We start from the raw sequence: 15355 nt of genomic DNA on the forward strand, positions 1-15355 counted from the left end.
AGAAGTAAGAATGCTAACAAATATATTTCTATTTTTAAAAAGGTAGGGAGTCTGTGCCAGCCCATCCACCCCCACACTGGATAAAGGGCAGAGGACCTGACCCAAGCTTGGAAAGTCAGGCCTGTGTCCAGGGCAAGCAATTGCCTATGCTGCATAAAGGAACACTGTGACCTGTTCTGACTTTGTTACCAGCCCATTCCCCAGTCTCCACAAATGTGAAGTTTGTCCTTCAAAAGGAACATTTGTTTCCCTCGAAACCACATTTCTTAGAAATGGCTATATGGTTTCTCTTGTCTAAGCTGAAGGACTCCAGATTAAGCAGAGACAACAAGCTATTCAAAAAGGACAAGAGCATTAGAGAAAGTTCCTGCTCAAAAGCAAACCACTTGGAAGATCTTTGTGGCATATGGCACAAGCCGAGGTGCCCAAAAAGGCTGCCGGGAGAGAGCAGAAATTCTGCACCTGTAGGATCGTCTCACAGAGCCACCTAATGGCACAGCGGGGAAATGACTTGACTAGCAAGCCAGAGGTTGCTGGTTCAAATCCCCACTAGTATGTTCCCCAGACTATTGGAAACATCTATATCGGGCAGCACCAAGATAGGAAGATGCTAAACGACATCATCTTATACTGCGTGGGAGAAGGCAATGGTAAACCCCTCCTGTATTCTACCAAAAAAAACCCACAGGGCTCTGTGGGTGCCAAGAGTTGAAATCGACTTGACGGCACACTTACCTTTAGGACAGTCTCATTCAGCTGCTTCAAGTGAGGACAGAGCCCCTGATAGCATTACAGCAGTGAGACACAGCTGGCTAACCCAATGTTCTCCCCACCTCCCAACAGCATGCTTAAAAGTAGCAAAGAGATCAAAGGGCTGTTGAGCGAAACTCCACTTCGCCTGAATAAACAAGCTTAGAACTAGGCAAACATTTGGTAACCTGCTCTGCTTTGAACCTTGGCTATTCATAATACACTAAGCATATGTGGGAGGCAGGCTTTGGGCAGAGCACACTTTAACTTAACTTTAGCTTCTTGAACCCACATCCAATACCTGAAAGCATAAATGTGTTAAGATGCAAGGCTGTAAAAAAAATAAAAAATAAAAAGTTAACCACAAAAAGCCAAGCTCCACAATCTATAAGCATATTAATGTGGTTTACAGGGTTTTGATATCTCTGCTGTTTCTGCCAAGGAGCAGGAAGCTTAGAGACACTAAAGTCCTTCCCATAACCTCTGCAAATCTGATTAATCTACTCTCTGGATTCTAATATTTCACCAAGCATTGTCCTGTGCCAGTCTATATGACATTTCAAGAAAGCTAGAAGCCTACTCTTTTTTTTTAAAAAAAAAAAAGCAGAAATTTTTTAGAAAGCTGAATTCTGCACCCAGTATCACATTCTGTGGGCTTTCTGCACTTGTACACATTGAGAAACATTCTGCCCAACTGCAAACAAATAGGACAACACACAGCTGTAAGATTCTAAAGCTGTTAAACATGTACTATGACAAGGCCCCTAGTGGACCTTTCATATGGAGAAGGCAAGTAAAGGTGCCTTAGGAAAGAGACACACACAGCAAGAACAGATTTTTCAAATCTGGTGAACAGTAATACCTTCAGGGGAAGTAACTTGCCTAGGGAGCAAGAGGTTGCCGGTTCGAATCCCTGCTGGTATGTTTCCCAGACTATGAGAAACACTTATATTGGGCAGCAGCAATATAGGGAGGTGCTGAAAGGCATCATCTCACACTGTGCGGGAGAAGGCAATGGTAAACCCCTCCTGTATTCTATCAAAGACAACCACAGGGCTCTGTGGGTGCCAGGAGTCAACACCGACTCAACGGCACAACTTTACCTTCAATACCTTTAGGGGGAAGGTCTAGTGGGCCTTTCTCTGGCCAGAGGAGGGAGTGGTCATGAAACTGCACACGCATCAGGATCCCACTTTCACCATTTTTTGATCCTGTAATGCAGTAGAAGGCTGGAATCCGTCAGCCACAGCAATGGGGAACCAATACATTTCACGTGCCTTGAAGACCCTTTGACATCTTTGATGCTATTGGCAAACAGTGAAGTGAGACAGAAAGAAGCCAGCTGGGTTCCAAAGTGCCAGCTATCTGAGGTCCTGACAGGTTAAAGCTTTGTTACTTGGAGAGGGTAAGGAGCAAATGAGGAAGGAGAAAGATTCCATCCCCAGATGGTATTGAGTCAAAGTAACATTTTTAGACAGGAAACACTACAGAGAATGTTGCCAAGAATCCAAGAAGCAAGAAAAGAAAAGGCTCACAAAAAGGCAGCCATTTTCTCTCAGCAAAACAATGCCTCTAATAATTCAGGGCTGAACAACTTGGGCCTTCCTGCTGTGGCTGGACCACAGCTCCCATCATTCCCAGCCACAGTGGCCAAGAGTAAGGGATGACGGGGGTTGTAGTCCAACTGCTAAAGGGCCGAAGTTGTGCAGCCCTGCTCTAACTAGATACCCATTCAGACTGGAAAGATGCAAGTCATGTGGATGGGCGATTTAGTTCTAGAAAGCCTTGAGGGGCCCCGTTTCCAGTGCCAACAGCAAAGGTAGAGACACAAAGAGAGAACCATCTCCCTGAGCTTTAAAGGTAGGAGAAGACTGGATAGTGGATGAGTTCTAGACCGTTTAATCACACACACACACACACCCATACACACCCATACACACACACACACACACACACACACACCCATTAAGAAGCCGAAGTTACAATGGACAAAAACAAAACCTCACATAGTTTTATTAGATGCAAACAGTGGCTGAGGCAGGACAATATCCAAAATGTTCAGCCCAGCCCAGCGACCAACTGTGTCAAACAGAACTCCAGAACAGTCATATGAAACAGTCCCACAGACTATGAAGGGAGTGGCTTAACAGGACGTGGAAGGCACCCACCATACAGAGGCTGTGAACAAAACAAGCCCTGATGAGGACACCTCTCTCAGCACCAAGCAGGACTACTCCACAACGAACCCTTACAAGCCCCTCAAACAGGCAAGTCCTTTGGATAGTTTGCTGTGTGGAAATGGTGACGCCTATGCACCACACAGGACAAAAAACTGGGACCACATGGAACTCTGGGGGACAGAAAAAGGGCAAATGGTCCATAAAACCCAGGAGCCAAGAGGAGCTCCACGCAGGCAAGTAGGCCCACAACTGAAGACCCTAACAGATGGATTAATAGCATCACTCTGTAGAGCAAAGACTTTGTTCTCCCAAACTGAGAAAAGAAGCCACCAGCTGAACAGTTTCATGTTCCAAACCTGCACACAGGACAGCAGAAACAATCTGTGCCTTTACTTGGCAGGGTCAGGAGAAAACAGCAGGTTGGGAGGCCTTTTTCTCCAGGATTACTTTATTACTCAGTAAGGAAGGAAGGAGTATTGCAGGGCTTACAGCAAGATATGCCTCCAAGTCACTTTCCACTGCATCTAGAAGAATATATTGCAGCCACAGTAAGTGAGGAGTTAAGGAAGATCCCATCTTGGAAGGGCAATTTATATATATAAAAGGGGGGGGGGGGAAATCCCTTGGATGGGAAGGAAGAGACGTTGCTGGACACACTTTTTAGGTAGAAATGCACAGGATACCAAGGAGGGAACTCGGGGGATCACAGGAGACCACAGAGATCATCAGGTCCACTGGCTGGGAGTCAGGGTGGGGGTGAGGGAGAAGGAAGGAGTACACGGAGGGGACATTCTGATCCAAGGCCCTCAGGCGGCAGCTTTGACACGTGTGGTGTGACAATTCCGACACAGCACATGGCCATCCAGAGGGAAGCAGCCATTATCATCTGCCTCAATGGAGAGGGGCTTCCCACAGTCCTGAAAGACAAGAGCGGAGAGAGCGAGGCTCAACCATGCTGACAAGGTTGTGGTGTCAAGGAGAACCTGGGTGCAGAAAGAACAGAAGGGAATTTGCTCACCTCACACTTGTAGCATTTCATGTGGAAATTCTTCTCCAGGGCCACCACACGAACAGTCTCATCCTTCCCAGGCTCTGGCATGATGGGCTCGGCACACACAGAACAGCGGGGGGCATATTTTCTGTAAAAGCACAGAACAGAAGGAAGCGTGGGTGACTCAGAACCTTCCGTGTCAGCAGCAGACCAGTCAGATGAGAGCTTCAGGGAACCGAGAGCTGCCTTGGTCAAGCATGAAGGTCACAACTGCAGCTGGGAAAGGGACGCAGGAAATGAGGAGGGAGGCTCTATACCTGTGATAATCGTCCACACAATGTGGCTGGTTGGCTTTGTCCACAATGAAGGAGGCTCCCTCAAGAGGTTTATGGCATACCACACAGGTGAAACAGTGAGGGTGGTAGGAATTGCCAGTGGCCCGCAGCATCCGGTCCGTGATAGTTTGCTTGCACACACAACACTTCTCTAGGGTGCCCTGAAGAGCAACAAGTTGTAAGTTAGAGGATCTGCTTTCTAGGTATAAAAACTGCAGGGACGGTGTCGGAGGAAAGGCCTATGGAATGGTCTGCATGCTACCTGATCTGTGGGCCAGATATTTCCCTTTGGTCATTTTCCACCCCTCCACTTGAACCTATGGTACCATTTTCCACATAGAAAGTGGCTAGCATACACATTAATAGATGTATAAACTAGCCCTGCATATAGCTGGAAGGAGCAGGCATATACTGAAAGAAGAGGGTGGGGAAAGAACACTGTCTGAGGGAATTCTCTTCCAACTTTGAAAAGAGAACACAACTCCATTCCCAGGAACAAGAGTAAAGATCTCTTTAGCATGCATCAGTCAGACTTTAACATTTTTTAGCCAACTGAGTTAGGGTAACTTGGTGCCCAACCCAGAGTTGAAAGCCAGACAACCCTGGTTCAAGTCTCCCCTGAGCCCCAAATTAATAAGATGGCCTTCACAGCTGTAATCTGTGATACTGGCCTACCTTACAAGGTCAATTTAAGAACTGCAGAAATAATATGAAGCATTTTGAATTTCTGAAATGCATATGAAGTATTTCCTATGGAGCCCAGTTAAATACAAGGCCAGTTTGGATGCTGCACTTCCAGCCCACATGATTAAAATGCGAACACACTGAAAGCATGCCTATCCCACTATCTTTCATGGACATCTCATAACATTCTCCTGGTGTGTTCCTTTATCACATGGGGGAGAGATGTTTATCTGAATCACTTCTCCGCACATTAACTAGTTAAAGCTAGCACAAATAAAGCATGTCTGAATATTTTCTTTTTAAATGGAAGTTGCTTCCTTTCAACAAAGCCCCTCTAAACATGCAGAGTAGCTGTCTCCGGAGGGTGTGCAGTTGTGTGTGTTTTTAAAGTATCGTTATAAGACAATGAATACCCAACTTGGGTTCTGCCAGTTGGCCAAGAGGAGGAAATTCTGACCAAGCCAATAAGACTCTGGATGGTTGGCTAGCCTACATAGCCCGTAGTTGCACCTGTCCCAGGTGCTTTCAAATATTTCCAGGGTAGCACAACAACTGGACCATTCAGAGACATAGACGCTTGTGTTGCCAAGGCAATGGGCGAGTTAAGGCTGCATATGGACATAGGAAGCTGTTCATATGTGAACCGCCCTGAGCGATTTTGTAAGGGTGGTCTAAAAATCGAATAAATAAATAATAAATAAATAAATATACAGAGTCAGACCATTGGTCCATCTAGCTCAGTACTGTCTACAGGGCTGCTCAACTTTGGCCCTCCAGCTGTTTTTGGACGACAACTCCCATAATCCCCAGCCACAGCAGTCAATAGCCAAGGATTATGGGAAGTGTAGGCCAACATCAGCAGGAGGCGGCAGACTGGCAGCAGCTTCTCCAACATGGCCTCCCTCTACATGCCCAAGTCATGACCCTTGCTCCACCTCTCATTCCACTCACAGCATAGCAATCCTCACAGAAGGGCTTTTCGTCCACATTGTAGAACTGCTGCCCCTGCAGCTGCCTCTCACACTTGAAGCAGGTGAAACACTCCACATGGAAGAGCTTGTCCAGGGCCCGGACTGCCGGCTGTGTCCGTGACAAGGCCTTATGGCACAGGCCACAGAGTTCTTCAAAGGCAGGAGGGAAGAAGAAAGAGGAAGGCATGTTAGACCACGAGGCAACTAGCATATCTCCCCCACAGTAACACCCATTAGCACGGTAATACCCAAACCGCCCTGAGCCATTTTGGAAGGGCAGTATATCAGATAGATAGATAGATAGATAGATAGATAGATAGATAGATAGATCTTCTGCACGGAAATAGGATTGCTGCCCCTTTCCTGTCCCTGCATCTGGTACACAAAGTGTAAGCTTTCACTGAAGGTTTCACTGGCACAGGAGGACTAGTGGGGGAAGCTTCCTCTGCGAAGTCGTTGCATGTCAGATGGCGGCTAAAGACACAGAGCAGGTTGCTCTATAAACTAAACCTAAACTGATGGCAGCTCCACAGTGAAATCCCATTTCTGCAGCCCCTCCACACATACCGGAAGTGGAGGCTTCTGCATGGGGTGGGTGGTCCATGTCCTTCATGAGCTTCTGGGTTAGCATCTCCAGCTCCTCCACTTCCTTCATGGTCAAAGCAGAGTTTCCTCTGGGAGGATCCGGTCCAGTGTTTGCAAGCACGACAGGGTTGCGCTGGACGAACAAATGGGGACACACTGAGACCAGCACAGAACTTCCACCTCCCAAGCACCACGGATTCCAGGATGCCCACAAGACGACATAATGTGGACTAGTCTCGGTTATTCTGCATTGGAGGGATTCCTCCAGCCACACCCACAAATGCTCCCTCTCCCCAAGCTACCCGGCCTGCAGCACCCTCTTCTTTGGAACCCCCATCCTACAGCTGGAGTGGCCAGATGCACAAGGAGGCCAGGGCTCCTTAGAGGCTATTGAAAAAGGTAAAAGGAGCCCATTTCATCTTTCAGCAAGTGTGGTGAAGAGAAAGTTTCAGCCTGCAGTTTTGCCCCTGGTTTTTGTTTGTTTGTTTTAATTTTTTATTTTTAAGTGCTTGCCTTGACGTTCCCTTTTCCACAGAACTATTAAATGGTACAAGGGCTTATCTTCCCTTTTGCACCTGGCCCCTAAGCACAACATGGATTTAACAATACAAGACCAAGGCAGAAGAGAAGACATCTCTCTAACAGTAGTCGGGAGGAGGGGGGGATGAGATGTGTGCTCAATGGCAGATTACTGCATAGGCAGTATAGACAGCTGCCTATGGCGGCAAATCTTGGGGAGCAGCATCTTGGAGTGAAACTTAATCCTCCCCCCACCAACCTTTAAAAATGCCGCTGTGTAGCGGCAGAGGCTCCGCCCACCTCCGAAACCATCACAGGAGGTGAGGTTGGGCACTGGAGGATGGTGGCAAAAGAGGTCCTCACTCAAGCCCAGCTTACTTGCAAATGACACAGAGCGGGCAATTATGGGCCTCTGCATGCACACAGCCCTAAAATTGCTTGCTCTGTGTCATTTGCGAGTAAGCCGGGCTTGAGTGTGGAGCTCTTTCACCACCGTCCTCCAGTGGAGAGCAGGTCTTGTGGTAGCAAGCATGACTTGTCCCCTCAGCTAAGCAGGGTCCACCCTGGATGCATATGAATGGGAGACTAGAAGTGTGAACACTGCAAGATATTCCCCTCAGGGGATGGAGCCGCTCTGGGAAGAGCAGAAGGTTCCAAGTTCCCTCCCTGGCATCTCCAAGACAGGGCTGAGAGAGATTCCTGCCTGCAACCTTGGAGAAGCCGCCGCCAGTCTGTGAAGACCATACTGAGCTAGATAGATCAGTAGTCTGACTCAGTATATGGCAGCTTCCTATGTTCTATGTTCCTGCCTTCTCTGCTTTAAAATGGATTCCAAAGATGGTGACAAGGCCCAATTAGTCCAGCCCCACCTGCCCCTCCCCCATACTTAGATAGATCCCCTCACCATATCTCGCTGGGCAGGCGGCTGTCCAGCAGGGCGCAGCTTCTCCTGAACCTGGGGCTTTTCCCGCTGTTGTGCATAGGTGAAAGTGGGAGGCTGTGGCTTCTGGAACGAGCCTGCACTGGAAGGTGCTGGGAAGCGCGGCTGAGCAGGGGCTGGGGTAGCCTGTTTCGGAAAACTTGAAGCTGGCTTAGGTACAAATTTGGGGGCAGGGGCAACAGGAGGTGGAGTGTACTTCGGGGCCGGTGCAGTTGAAGGGGGAGGAGGCGCAGGAGCAGGTGGCGGCACTGGAAGCTGTGTCGATGGCGAGTCTCTGCGCTGCTTGGCGGTTACCCATGGGGGAGGAACAGGAGATGTTTCTCTCTGGGGTTTGGGCACGAAACTTCCACTAGGGCTGGAGATGGAATTGGAGGGGAAAGAAGCAGGAGCTGGAACATCTTTAGGTGGAGCCATGGCTTCTGGGGAACCTTTGGAGCCAGGACCGACACCGGCAGGTGCCATGGAACCTGGAGACACCTGCAAGAGCAGAGGTGGTTATCAGAAAGGAGGTGGTGGGAGAGGGAAAGCCAAGAGTCACAGCAGCCATCCAATGCCAGATGATACTGGTCCAATCTGCCCTCGGGGTAGAGCCGGAATGGAGAGGTGGGGGCAGTTAGGCCCCGCACCTGCACCCAAACGTAATGAAATCCTCCTCATCACTGGGCAAGCAGATGCAGATGTCCAGCTACCCTGGAATGAAAACGCTCACCAAGGAGTAGTTTGGTCATCTGTACCGGCCCTCCTCCGTCCTCAATAAAAGCCACTATCAATCAAAAGTGCAAGAACAGTGAGCCTGGTCCAGTTCTCTTTCCTCAAACCCCAAGGCTTGGACCTAGTTCTCACTGAAGGGGACAAACCTAGGCCTGGGCTGTACCACTCCAGACTGCAAGTGGGAGCTCACAGGACCGAACAGTGCTTCATACAACACACAGTTCCCTTCACATCGTGAACTATCACACCAGGGAGGAGGATTCTAGCCTAGCCCTCTCCCCAACATGCTAGCTTTTAATGTATATACCGGGTTTGTGTGTGTCTAGGAGCAATCCATCATGTGGGCTTTTGCTTGCAGTAGAAGTGGTATAGCCCAGACAGAACAGCAGAGTGGGAACTTCCAGCTTCCGTGGGACCTAGGCCTTGGAATGGCTATCCTGTATCACAGCTCACCCGGGACTTGAAGGGATCATTCTTCTGCATGTCATCCAGCATTGAGGACAAAGAATCAATCTCCAAATCAATACTGCTCATCTTCCCACGGGCCTGCCCCTTCCACCATGGAGGAGAAAGGAAGTCACATGTTAGAGAGGTCACACTGCCTGTCTTAGGCTGCAAGCCACTATGGTCAGTCAACCCCAACCTTACCCATCAGCGAAGCTCGGTCATATGGCAGCGACACTTAATCAGAGAGTGATGGTTGCACTGTACTATTTCCTGAGAGCGCTTCAGCTTTCATTTTAAAAAAATAAGTTTGTAGCTCTTCAGGTTGTCAAGATATGCTTGAAAGTATGTGGATGACAGTGATGAAGACTCAAAAATCAGGAGGAGCGAGAGTCCGATTGCCATTGCTCCTCCCCATGAATCACAGAAACAGACCGTTTTATTAAAAAAAACAACCACACACATAGAGTACATTATGCAAACTTCCACTTATCTTTTAAAAAGGCAGAGCAGAGCACACACAATCACCGGTCACCCCAGAAGATGGCAGTGTCATTCTCACTGCACCTCCCATTTCACTCTTAGGACTGCCTTACTGCTTGCTTTCCAGTAAGGATTGTGCCCAAAGGCTAGATAGCAGGGCATCACTGAAGTCTACATGTAAGGTAGCAGGGTAGCAGGAAAGCAGTGAGACGCTAGACCCACTCCAATAAACCTTGAACACACATACACTCTGTCTTGTGCCTAGGACTCACCTGGGGGGCAGGCAGCCCACTCAGGGCCACAGGTGGCTCCTCCACCACAGGAGGTGGAGGGGAAGGGAAGACCTCTTCTGGAGCTGGAGGAAACGGCTCCTCAAAGGGAGGTGGTGGGGGAGGAAACGCACTGTTTGGGGAGAGAACCATCTCTTCACCTGGAGGGGGCGGGGGTGGCAGTGGAAACTCTGCAAGAGAGCAACAAGGACAGAGATGCTGATCATTAGGCTATGCTCCTCCTATCAACCGCAAAGACCCTTTCGCTCCATGTAAACTAGGAAGAGTTTTATTTTTCCTATGGCAGCAGAGAGAACGCCCCCACAGGTTTTTAACTAGGGCTGTCGTCCGAGTTAAAGGGATCTTAATCAATCCATCGATTGCAGATTTGCACAGAGGTGAACATGACAGTTCTGAAGCAAGCAGAAGACTTGTTTTGCTTTCAGGTATGACATGCATGTGTGTAGGAGGTATCGTCTTCGAAGGAAAGGCCTCCAGATGGTGTCTGCCATCTGCAGCTTTTTTCAGCATGTGTATTAATATATTTTCTTAAGACATCCAGTGCCCAATTCATCAAGGGCCTCTTAATGAAAAGAAGGGGGTGGTTGGTTTTTTTTTTTAATGAAAGTTGATTAAAATATTGCACCTTCATTTAATATATCTAGTGTGTTATCCAGAGACCTGAACCACTTATTTGCATCTCCTCCAGGGCCAATCCCCACTGCATGCATTTAGCCCCATTAGGACAGGGGGCTCACAGCCTGTGGTCCTCCAGACGGTGCTGAATTGATTGTGGCTGGGGATGCTTGGAGTTTTAGGTCAGCAACATCAGGACCACCACAAGCTGGGAGCCCCTGCTTTGGAACACAGGAAGCGACCTTATACTGAGTCATTGGTCCATTCCAGAGCAATATTGTCACCTCCAGTTGGCGGCAGTTCTCTGGGTTTTTAGGTGGGGGTCTTTCCTAGCCCTACCAGAAGATGCTGAGGACCAGTGTTCCCTCTAACAAGGATTCCCAGATGTTGACTACAACTCCCAGAATCCCAAGCAAAAGCCCTTGCAGCTGGGGATTCTGGGAGTTGTAGTCAACAACATCTGTGGATCCCTGTTAGAGGGAACACTGCTGAGGACCTTTTGCATGCAAAGGATCTGCTCTGCCTACCATTCCGCTACAGCCAAGCCTAAGCTCAACACTCTCACCACACTGGGTGCTGCTTCCTCCTCCACTATTGCTCCCATATTGTTCTGGGAACCGTGGAAAGGCTTCTGCCCATGTTGCAAATGTGGTTCAGCTTTACAGCATGCAACAAGGAAGCAACTTGCACCTCATGGAAGGGGGAGTATTGTTGTTGTTTTTAAAAGTGCATTTATGTACAAACAGAGGCATATGCAGCTATGCCTTCAAACACGTAAGCCTCATGAAAAATTAAAATATCAAAACGCAGTTGCATACATCAACACTATAAATACACAGACAGATGCCAAGTCTTATCAAGTTTTTCTTGCTTTGTCTAGGGTCTCTTATGCTTCAGAATTCCACTCGGTTTGGAAGACTGCTCCATTTGCCATAACCTGGCAATCTGCCCCTTAATTGCAGGTTTTTAAAAAACAATAACCTGTTTACAGATGCCAATAATTCTGAAAGTAGATGGATAGTGCCCTTTTGGTACAAAATCACTTACAAGTCCAAGAAGTAGATCTTTAGGTACTCCTGAAAAATGGAGTGACCAATTATTTCTTCTACCATTTCAGTCCAAAAGACTTAATAGTGAGACAGACCCACTACACACACAGAAAGTCAAAGGAAAATGCGCATCTCCAGCTGCTGTAGCAAGCACTGTTCCCTCTAAAGTGTGTGCATGCTCACACATTTTCTGATGTCTGCTGAGTTAATTTTAGATCCCGCTCAGGTGGAATCAAAAAAGCCCCACTCTGAATGCACGCACGCACGCACTACCTTGATACTGCTGCCCAGAACAAAACTCATTCTGCACACAGATGAAAAAAAATTAGAGAGAACACTGGCAGCAAGTACTTTCATAAATCCTGTTTGGAATCAAATACCAGCAATATAATATCTTGTAGTGATTCTCTTTAAAGTCTGCATAGATTATGCTACCCTAGTTTTACAAAATACTGAATTCCAATCTAATCGTGTAATTGGAGAACCTAACATTTTAAAAGTGTAGTGATGTGGCATATTGAAGGCAGCAAACTTGTATAGAGGAGGTCTTAACTGGACCATGCACCAGGCAACACAACCAGTGTTCCCTCCAACAGGGATTCCCAGATGTTGCCGACTACAACTCCCAGAATCCCAAGCAAAAGCCCTTGAAGCTGGGGATTCTGGGAGTTGTAGTCAACAACATCTAGGAATCCATGTTAGAGGGAACAGTGAACACAACTATGCAGCGTTTCATACAAAAGAATCTGAATGAGCAAAGCAAGGTGCACCCGGATGTCCTAGAAATCCACTGCACGCCCCCAGAATGCATCATTCAACCCACCCACCCAGTGAGATTTTGTAGCAGAACAAGGCCTGCTACATTCCTTATTGTCTTGGGAGGAAGAGCAGGCTTGACAGTGGGGACAAATACTGACCCTGTCTATTCTCAAAAGATCAAGACAGATTATAACCACAGCAATCAGAAACCAAAAGGGAGAGAGGAAGAGGCCAGGACAGCTGGGTACTCTTCTCCTGGACAAGACTCTAGAGAGCAATGGTAGCTATATTCTCATGCTGCAGCTACCCCCTCCCTCCAAAAATGTAGCATTTACATACTGAGGTTGTGCACATGACCTCCGACAGCCACTGCTAATGGCTGCGGGGAAGGCAGGAGCTTGCCTGCCATCCCCAGCAGACGAGCAGTGGCCACTCTCCCCTCCACGAACAGCGGCACGGCAACAGCAGGTAGAGATGTGCACGGAACCACAGAGGCGTGGTCCGGCACTGGGGAGAGTGTGTCTTTAAGGGGGGTAGTACTTACCCCACCACCACCGCTCTTCCCTCTCCAGCGCTGGACTTTCCAAAAACGTTCTTGGGGCAGCAGAGTTCCTCCCTGCCGCCCCTGCCCCCGTTGTCGTCTTCAAAGAGTTAACAAGTAGAAAAAGCTGGCGCCACACATGCGCCCGTTGCGGTGCACGTGCGCCAGCAGTGAAGATGAGCATGCGCGCTGCGAAGGGTGCATGCGTGGCGCCAGCTTTTTCTACTTGTTAACTCTTTGAAGACGACAACAGGGACAGGGGCAGCAGCGAGGGACTCTGCCGCCCCAAGAACATTTTTGGAATGTCCAGCACCGGAGGGGGAAGTACTACCCCCCCTTAAAGACTCACTCCCCACCACCGCCAAACTGGCCGAATTCCGGATCAGTCCGGAGGCCTTTTGTATGGCCATGGACCAGTCCGTGCACACTCCTAACGGCAGGAGCTGGGAGCAGGAGGACTCCCCTACCCCTGGCATGTGCAGCGGCTCCTTTCCTCTGGCTCGTTGCCGGAAATGGCGGTGGACTGGGGAGAAGCTTTTTAACTTGGCAGCGACAGTGCACATGATTGCCTGCCAAGGTTAAACCAACCGCAGGTTAAAGTGGGGCTAAAACATTCTGGAGCAGCTGGGAGCCAAGGGTTACCCCAGGCGGCTCATATCATGTGCATAGCCTCACTGTGTGTCAAGCATGCTTCACATTCTCTTGTTAAGCAGTTTTATAACAGCCCTGTAAATTTTTCAGCCTTGGGCTTCCAGATGTTGTTTGACTACAATGGCCATCATCTTCCACCATAATGGGAGTTATAGTCCAACAACATCAATAGTTCCACTTCAGGTCTGAAGATAAGCAAAGTAAGTCTGTATGACATTACTCCACCTATGCTGAAGCTCTCCATATTAATGTTTGTTTAATTGCATCTTGTATTTAACGTGCTTATTGGAGTAGAGGGGAGATATGGAAGGGATTCTTGTGAATGGTACATGCATTCTAGCAATTATTCTGTATTGGCAATGTGTTTTTTAAAATTATTTTTGCTGTTCTATGTATCAAAATCTTTAATCAATTAATAATTTTTTAAAGTAACATTTTATGGCTTGTGCCAAGTATGGGCAGCCAGTCTGAGAGTTGTTAAAATTCCTTCCTGTTATAAGCAGATTAACATCATTTTTTGCTTTTGCAATAATTGGAAGGTCTGCCCAAATGAGGAGAACAGAAAGAACACAAACTCTGGCAAAAGAAATGCAAGGTGACAATAAGGGAGGCAAAAAGAGTGTTTGAGGAACATTTAGCTAAAAGCATAAAGAGGAATAACAAAAGCTTCCTTAAATACATCGGATGCAAGAAACCTGCCAGGGAGGCAGTTGGACCATTAGATAATGAGGAAGTGAAAGGGATTATTAAGGAGGATATGGAGATTGCAGAGAAGCTAAATGAGTTCTTTGCATCTGTCTTCACGGCAGAGGATACTGAGCATATACCTGTTCCTGAAACAGGCTTTTCGGGGATGGAGGCTAAAGAACTGAGTCAGATAGAAGTGACAAGAGATGATGTTCTAAACTGTCTGGAAAAACTGAAAACTGGCAAATCGCCAGAGCCGGGTGGCATCCATCCAAGAGTCCTCAGAGAATTAAAATGTGAAATTGCCAACCTCCTTGCTAAAATATAGAACTTATCCCTGCAATAAGGCTCTGTACCAGAGGACTGGAAAGTAGCAAATGTAACACCGATTTTCAAAAAAGGATCCGGGGTGATCCGGGAAATTACAGGCCGGTTAGCTTAACATCAGTTCCTGGCAAATTGATGAAAAGCATCCTCAAAGTTAAAATTGTAAAGCACATAGAACAACAGGCCCTGCTGGGAGAGAACCAGCATGACTTCTGAAAAGGTAAATCTTGCCTCACAAACCTTTTGGAGTTCTTTGAGAGTGTGTGGATCAAGGTGATCCAGTTGACATAGTATACCTGGACTTCCAAAAAGCTTTTGACAAAGTTGCTCATCAAAGACTCCTGAGGAAACTTAGCGGTCATGGAATAAGGGGACAAGTACATGTGTGGATTGCTAAATGGTTGAAGGACAGGAAACAGGGGGTAGGTATAAATGGAGAGTTTTCAAAATGGAGGGAAGTAAGAAGTGGGGTCCCCCAGGGATCTGTACTGGGATCGGTGCTCTTTAATTTATTCATAAATAGGAACATAGGAAACTGCCATATAGTGAGTCAGACCATTGGTCTATCTTGCTCAGTATTGTCTTCACAGACTGGCAGCGGCTTCTCCAAGGTTGCAGGCAGGAATCTCTCTCAGCCCTATCTTGGAGAAGCCAGGGAGGGAACTTGAAACCTTCTGCTCTTCCCAGAGCGGCTGCATCCCCTGAGGGGAATATCTTGCAGTGCTCACACATCAAGTCTCCCATTCACATGCAACCAGGGCAGACCCTGCTTAGCTATGGGGACAAGTCATGCTTGCTACCACAAGACCAGTGGGGGTAAGCAGCAAGGTGGCCAAATTTGCA

The 15355-nt window shown here is 47.8% G+C and overlaps 1 protein-coding gene across 7 annotated transcripts in view; it reads right to left on the reverse strand.

The window, feature by feature from the left end:
- Positions 1-2740: 2740 nt before the first annotated feature.
- Positions 2741-15355, reverse strand: part of ZYX (zyxin) — a 33230-nt gene continuing 20615 nt past the window's right edge. For 5 of the 7 annotated variants that reach the window (XM_053301944.1, XM_053301947.1, XM_053301948.1 and 2 more), the window contains exons 3-10: positions 9866-10053; positions 9120-9218; positions 7920-8432; positions 6479-6629; positions 5892-6061; positions 4239-4417; positions 3949-4069; positions 2741-3847 (exon numbers count right to left, since the gene is read on the reverse strand). In XM_053301944.1, the coding sequence (XP_053157919.1) occupies positions 3737-3847; positions 3949-4069; positions 4239-4417; positions 5892-6061; positions 6479-6629; positions 7920-8432; positions 9120-9218; positions 9866-10053 (1532 nt within the window). In that variant the 3' untranslated portion in view covers positions 2741-3736. The remainder of the gene's footprint in view (positions 3848-3948; positions 4070-4238; positions 4418-5891; positions 6062-6478; positions 6630-7919; positions 8433-9119; positions 9219-9865; positions 10054-15355) is intronic. The other 2 variants (XM_053301950.1, XM_053301951.1) reach the window with 2 other exon arrangements.

This window comes from Hemicordylus capensis, chromosome 2 (genome assembly GCF_027244095.1).
Source record: "Hemicordylus capensis ecotype Gifberg chromosome 2, rHemCap1.1.pri, whole genome shotgun sequence".
Lineage (NCBI taxonomy): Eukaryota > Metazoa > Chordata > Lepidosauria > Squamata > Cordylidae > Hemicordylus > Hemicordylus capensis.